Below are 7705 nucleotides of genomic sequence, written 5' to 3'. Positions count from 1 at the left end.
GATTTCTCTCTTCCAAATCAGGGTTAGGTTTCTAGGCCATTACATATCCCAAAAAGCCATTACTCTAATAGAGAGAAGTCTAGAATTTTTAAATAAATTTCCTGACAAAATCTTGGATAAAACCCAGCTACAGAGATTCTTAGGTAGCTTGAATTATGTCTTAGATTTTTGTCCAAATATTAACTGTCTAGCAAAATCCTTGCATGAGAGGTTAAAGAAAAACCTTGTTCCATGGACAGATCATCACACTGAAGTGATCCGTCACACTAAACATTAGGTCCAAACCATTCTTTATTTGCATTTAGCAGATCCATTAGCCTCTAAGGTAGTCGAAACAGATGCCTCAGAGTTAGGTTATGGTAGAATTTTAAAACAAATTCAAAACGGAAAAGAACAAATAGTTCAATTCCATTCTGCACATTGGAATGATTGTCAAAAGAAATACTCTACCATCAAAAAAGAGATTCTTGCAATTGTCATGTGCATACAAAAATTTTAAAGTGATTTACTAAATCAAAAATTTTTGCTTAAAATTGATTGCAAATCAGCCAAAGAAGTTTTGCAAAAAGATATTCAAAATCTTGCATCAAAACAAATTTTTGCACGATGACAAGCAATTTTAAGTATTTTTTATTTTGAAATTGAATTTATAAAAGGAGATACAAATTTCATCCCTTACTTTCTAACCAGAGAATTTCTTTAAAACAAGCCAATGCCTAGAAAGAAAAATACCAAAGCTGAAGCCTCAACCTTTACAAAACCAAACCCTACAAAATCAGCCATCTCTTCTGCAAAGCCTATACAAACTTGGGCAGACATAGTCGAAGCAGAAGAAGAAGAAGATCATACAAAATATATTGAGTCTCAGGCTCCAGAAACTGACAACCAGATTCAGAAATGGATAGAATCACTATCCAAATCTCCTGAACTTCTTCAGGCCTTACAAAACATTACCCAGAAAGCTAAATCTACAAAACCCATTTCCAAAACCCTTGAGAAAGGAGAATCTTCCTCCCAAAAAACCCTTTCTCAAAATATTTCTTAAGCAAATGAGATTTTACAAATAGAATTCCAAAACAGTCTTTCCCAACAAAATTCCTCTCAAATAATTTTGTTCCAGACAAAATTCAAAAAGAAGTCTTCATAATGGATTACAAAAACACATTTTTAAAATGTTTTGATTATAGAGGATGAATTTTTACACCAAGATGCCTCTATAGCAGTTTCAAAAGCTTTCCCAAAAGGATGGCATTACAAATCATGGGATCTTACCAAGACCCAATCTTACTACCAGGCAATCCTTGAATTCACTGGCTCAGCAAAATTCAAACATTATTACTTAAAAGAAAACTATGCTGATCCGGCTTATTCAACTTGTCACATCCATAACGTCCTTAATCCTTCTAATTGGAGGCAAGAACTTACAAAACCAAAAATCTTCCCATTATCATTTCAAAACAGGATTGACCATTGCTAACATTTCAATTACTGGGATTACCAATAGGCATGGTACAATACCTTTCTCATACAAAATCACTAGAATAGTCATTCATGGCTGTTCTATTTCCAAAAAACATTTGATCCTTCCAAAACCCCTTCATGGTTTGCTCAGTGGTGGAAGTATTTTGTTGCACTACCTGAAATTTTTACACCAGAAATATCAGAGAGTTTAAACCTTTTCAAAACCCATTACAAACCCTCACCTAAAGAGAAAAGGTTTCCGCCTCTTTTCTTATTTTCTTCAAAATTCTTTTCACCTTAGGTTCTTATCTGGTTTTTCGAATTTCGACCCCAAGATGGATTAAACTCTATTACCAGAAGATTCAAGGTCAAATGGTGGGACTCATTCAATGTCCCTAAAGCAATTACAAATCAAGGAATAAAAGACTGGCTTAAGGGAAAAAAACCTCTTGCCACAGAATACAGTACAAAACCAGTTGTTTTTGGCTCAACGATCACATGTTATGGCTAGATTGGCAGGAGCTAAAAATGATGAAGAATATTTTATAATAATGCAACAGTTATTGCAAAACAGAGCAAATTTCTTAATAGCTGATTCTGATTCAGAACCCATAATCGATTTGGGGGATGATGATGAAGAAGTTTGTGGTACCTCCTCACAGGTACCAAATCTCTTATAAAAAAAAAAGAAAAAAGAAAAAAGACCGGCAAAAGAAATTTATGACGGCAAAATTATCCATTTTACTTTTTCATTCTGCTTTTATTTTTACTCTTGTAATTTTACACTTTTACTTTTCTTTCTTACAAAAAATCTGACAAGATACTGTTCACCTATCATTGTTCACTTTTTACTGTTCACATGTAAAAGACAACAGGAAAAACTATTCAAGCATTGTTCGAATCGCTCAATTCGACAGAAGAACTGCTCGCATTGAATCGCTCAAGTATTGTTCACACATGAAAAAGTAAGTGACAGATACTGTTCAAGATTCTAAAAAATTATAAAACTACCTTTGGTCACTTCTATATAATGAGGCACCTATCCAAAGCAAAATCAAGCTTCTTCAACCCAAGCCTCTTCAATACAAGTTTCTCCCTTTTCAAACTTTTTCCTTTCAAGCTTCTTAAGCCGAGAGAATCCGAAGAAGGTCCTGAAGGAGTTTCACCCCGAGGTGAAAAAAGGAACAAGAAGGTCGATTCACTTCCCATCCTGCCCTACCTCTACCTCACCTACAAACCTACAAACCCTGTAACTTCCTTGTAGTAGATCTTAGGAAGCTCATGTGTTGAGCAACCTTTCTAAGTCCTATCCAGAATTACATCTCCAAAACCTTTGTACAAATCTTACAAAATTTATAAGATTTTGAAGTAAGTTTTCTTCAATTTCTTTTACAAAAATTTTAAATTTATTTTGCATGCATATGGTCGGTTCAACCACCTATCTTGCATAAATATACGCATATATATTCATAACGGACGGCTCTGCTGCCTATTGAATATATACATGTATATTCATATTTAAATTTCAAGTTTAATTTTTATTTTTGATAAGTATATATATTCTTAACGGACTGGCTCTGCCGCCTATAGAATATATATATTTAATCTTTAATTAACAAATTTAATTTTCATTTCTGAATATTTCCTTTTCTTGTGCATTTTGTTTATTTCTTTAATTATTTATATATTGTTCAAGATTTAGATTTTGTTTCTTCTCTATTAGTTCATCCCCCTTTCGATCCCGGTTCGTCCTCGATATCTAGACGCCAGAGAACTATTCAAATGGGGTATGTTAGCTGGAGTCCAAGTCACAAGATCTATTGTGAAATGACAAGGTTTTTAGGAGATAGAGTCCTTCAAAAAGTCAGAAGACTATTATTACGCAAAAAACCAGTCAACATACAAATCATTTCAACACCTCCAGAAGTATTAGCAAATGGAGAGCTGCAACAAGCGATCAATTACTTCTACCCTTCCCATCCTGCCCTATCTCTATCTCACCCATAGTGGACATATATCCGAGAATATGTACCCGTATGGACTAGTATATACTTTGGATATCGATAGTTTGACATAGTGGATATATATCCGAGAATATGTACCACTCCATTAAAAAAAAAAAAAGGCCGGCAAAAGAAATTTATGGCGGCAAAATTATCCATTTTGCTTTTCATTCTCTTTATTTTCCAATATGCTTTTAATTTTACTCTTGCAATTTTGCACTTTTACTTTCTTTCTTATAAAAAAAACTGATAAAGTACTGTTCACCTGTCACTATTCACTTTTATTGTTCACATGTGAAGACACTATTTAAATATTATTCGAGCACTGTCCACCCGACAGGAAGAACTGTTCAGACATTGTTCAAGTACTGTTCACACGTGAAAAAATGAGTGGCAGATATTGTTCAAGATTACAAAAAATTACAAAACTGCCCATGATCACTTCTATATAAGGAGGCACCTATCCAAGACAATTTCAAGCTTATAAAACACTAACCTCTTCAAGCTTCTCCCTTTTCAAACTTCTTACTTTCAAGCTTTTTAAGCCGAGAGAATCAAAGTGAAAACTGAAGGCCTAGGATCCCCACTGAATTTTAATATAAAATTATCATTGGTCCTACTGATCAATGTAAAAAATTATATATATATATATATATATATATATATATATATAAACCGCCGCATCTTCTTATCTATATTTTCATTACATTTACATGAATGAATATCTTAAAAAAAAAAAAATAAATAAACTAAACTTAACTATTATCAGAATCAAATATCATAAATTAACCATTCTGTTGATTATGAATATGGGCAAATAGCAATTCACCATTTTCTTATTAATGTTTTCACTCGTTTTCATTGCTTGCATCACTCTCTTTCTCTAATTTTCTCTAGAATCAAACACAGTGTAAGAAAGCAAGCAAAAGGGAAAAAAAATTGCAGGCGACACGTCATCAATAAATCTGTCAAATGTCAAATTTCCATAGTCAACTTCAAGCCAACGTCTACTGGCTAATTTGCCAAAATAATCAACCATAAAAGAATATAAGAAAAATACAACAGAGAAAGCAAACAACGAGATGGAAGAAAAGAAAAGAAAAATTCACAAATAGCAATTACAATCTCATCTGCAAAATAATCTTGTTTTCAGACGGAAGCCTCAATCCTTGGCTCGAATGAGAAGGCAGACATGAACTCCACAGCTTCGCCGTTCCTGAAGCACTTAGGCAATTCGACCCAATCATTGGTCCTCAAATCACACAAAATATAGCTGAAGAACTCAGAAGAGTTTAAGCAGATAAATATCTGGTCACCAGCTCCAACACAGTTTATGTCCACATTCTTCCCATAAAACTCTTGAGACATTGCCGGAGGCATTACTGCAATCTGGTGCCAGGATCGAATAACCCCATCAAACCTCCAGACCCTAAGGCTTGCACTTCCAAAGAATTCTGATAGCAAAACAACTAGCATTTCTCCTCCACATTCCACCACATCAATGGAGTATTCATAAAAGACTGGCAATAGCCTGGGGTACTCAAAGAAGCACTTGTGGGTCAGATTGCAAGCTACAATCGTACCAGAGGAGCTAAGGAAATAAGCAATTTCCTCTCCATCTTTAACGGTCATAATTGATGAGTACTGCTTAGATGGGCTTCTTTGCATGTCTGTTGCCACAACATTTCCGGCCTTGCTAAGGAAATACACAGCATTTTCATCATTTGAGTCGAATTCCTGAGACTCAACAACCTTTCTTTTCAATAAAATCTCCTCTTCCCAACAATTGGTACTTGAATTATAGATTTTGCATGATAAGGTTGGTAGTTCACCAGAGACCAAAACAAGTTTGTAAGACTGCTGTCTTTTAAAACATGTTCTTATTGCAATGGCATGGAGAGATAGATTTTCAATGGCTTGATTGGCCGGAGGGAGTTTGCGGCAGGATCCTGTGACGGGATTGCATACAATTAAGTCACCTGTTTCATTGCGTAAGCAGACTAAGCCACCAGAAGCTGCCACAGGCATTGAGTTGGAGGTAGAACTTTGCTGGAAGAGAGGTGGATGATTGAGTTTCTTCCAACTTCTTTCAGCAGAGTCAAAGATGGTCCATTTGTTAAGCTGGGGATTGACCATAAAAAACCATGGATCTCTTGAAGGAATCTCAGAGCAGGCAAACTTGAAACTTGCAGAATCTGCTACTGATTTCCATCTCTTGCAAACTGACCTAAGGCGAAAAAATGTGGAGGTTGGAAGCCAGGAAAGAACCCTTTCAAGAAGGTCTTGATTGAGCTCATCGATGCAGAAGCTAAGCATGCGCTCATCTTCTTCTTGCAACTTCCTCTTCCGACTTGGAACTGAAGACCAGGAATCATGGTGCTCCATGGATTAGAACTTGAAAATGCCAACTGTTACGATAAAGAACCAACAAAGAAAGTTATTAGCGAATGAAGTACCAGAAATCAGAAAGAAGGATTTAATAACCGATCATGAAATAAAGCTTATAAATTTACTTTCTTTACTAAAATTTCACAAATCAAGAAAATTCTAGGATAACATCAGAAAAGAGAAAATTTCTTCAAAGACGGTAATAAAAGCAGGCAATTTGAGAAGAACATACCAGAGGCTGCTTAGTAAACAAATATGAAAAGGAAAAGAAAAGGCAGAGTAAAGAACCAAAAGGGGATCAAGAAATGAACTTTCTTTTGGAAGAGAAGGCACGAGGAAATTGGCATCAACAACAAAAGGTAAAAAAGAATTGAGGAAAAGAGAGCAAATAACATCATTCGTAAATGAGGACATTTTTTACTCTAGATTCTTATTCTAGTGCAGATTCTACTCTATCAATTAGAAACCAAACATAAATCAGCTAAATTAATTTGGCAGGAAGAGAAAAAAAAGGACAAAATCTTTCACCAATAGCAGCAGAAAGAAGATTGCCAAACAAGCAGAATTATATGTATTTGTCCAAAAGACGCATTAACAACTCATCAAAGGAAAAGAACCATCCAAAATTACAACTGGGATGGAGACAATAGAAACAGCAATAGGAAGAACCCACGTTGAAAAGAAGAGAAAAGGAAAGATCAATAGAGAGAATAAAGAAGGGAACCAGAAAACGTACCTGGTGCGACCTGAATGGAGGAGTTGAGAGAATTAAGACAGCGAGTGACACTGATACTGAAACAGTAACAAGCAGCAGGATTAGTAGTGGAGTGGTGGGGTGGGTCTTCTATCTTTGGAATTTAAAGAGAAGGCACAACGACAAATCCAACAAAAAGAGCAAAAGCAGAACAGGGCTAAGTAGGGGAAGGGGAGTAGGAAGCTTCCTGTGTTAGCTAGCTCTCCCTTTTTGTTATTACAAATTGGCTGCCTTGGCGTTGACACTATAGAGAGAAGGAAGAGTGAACTAGCCAAGTCACACTAGACTGGTTGAACTTGAGGGTTAGATGAGATCCAAACAAAGTCTAACTAGGCAAAGTGAGGCAAGTTAGGAAAGGTTGCACATGTGGGTACACACTTTAACCATAAAAGAAAGCGAAAACACATGAAAGACATAGCCACTGATAGAGTAAAAGAAAAGCAAAGGAAAGAAAGATAAGTAATCTCATATTTCCATGTCAAAGGGTTGGGTTTCTGCTGGGTGCTGACCCTTCCAAAGCAAAAGAAAGAAAGAAAAGCAATTCGTCATCAACGCTTCTCTCTGTTTCCTTTCTTTTCTTTTCCTCCTCGTTGAGGAATCTCTTCTTCTCTCTGTGCCTGCCTTTGGGTTTAGCGTATGCAACTGCAAGTCAATGCCTAGAATTGATTCCTTATGTTTGGATTAGGCGAGGGAAGAGTGAATAATAAAAGGGTAAAAAAGGGTATGAAAAAGGAAGGATAATGAGAGTTATAATAAAAAAAAATTTATGTTTAGGGAGAAGTGAATTAATGGAAATATAAGGAGAGGTAATGTATATTATTTATGTTTGGGAAGAGGTGAAGGAGAGTTAAAATTAAGGTGTGTAGAAATATAAATATTAGTAACTATACTCTCTCCTTTCTTATCCCCCTTACACCCCCAATATGGTAAGGGAGAGTAAGGCTTACCCTTATTTATTCTTACCCCATTAACTCACCTATTCTCAAATAAAGATAAAATAATTAATTATTACTCCTTACCTTTATTTACTCCTCCCTCACATTCATCCAAACAGACCCTAAAACCCTGTCTGTCATTGAGTTTCAAAATCTAAAATTAT

At 35.5% G+C, this 7705-nt stretch overlaps 1 protein-coding gene across 2 annotated transcripts; it reads right to left on the bottom strand.

Annotated features, from left to right (window-relative positions):
• Positions 1-4417: 4417 nt before the first annotated feature.
• LOC110636527 (F-box only protein 13) lies at positions 4418-7252 on the bottom strand. Of its 2 annotated transcripts, none has more exons than XM_021786267.2 (2): positions 6589-7252; positions 4418-5872 (listed from the first exon to the last, which is right to left on the bottom strand). In XM_021786267.2, exon 2 carries the CDS (start codon positions 5847-5849, stop codon positions 4614-4616), a length of 1236 nt encoding a protein of 411 aa, XP_021641959.2. In that variant the 5' UTR covers positions 5850-5872; positions 6589-7252; the 3' UTR covers positions 4418-4613. The 2 variants fall into 2 exon arrangements, with proteins under 2 accessions (XP_021641959.2, XP_021641960.2); XM_021786268.2 differs by lacking the exon at positions 6589-7252 and adding an exon at positions 6085-6549.
• Positions 7253-7705: the final 453 nt, after the last annotated feature.

The sequence above is a fragment of the Hevea brasiliensis genome, chromosome 11, assembly GCF_030052815.1.
Source record: "Hevea brasiliensis isolate MT/VB/25A 57/8 chromosome 11, ASM3005281v1, whole genome shotgun sequence".
Taxonomy (NCBI): Eukaryota; Viridiplantae; Streptophyta; class Magnoliopsida; order Malpighiales; family Euphorbiaceae; genus Hevea; species Hevea brasiliensis.
Note: the sequence above shows the minus strand (reverse complement) of the source record. Positions and strands in the feature narration are given on the sequence as shown.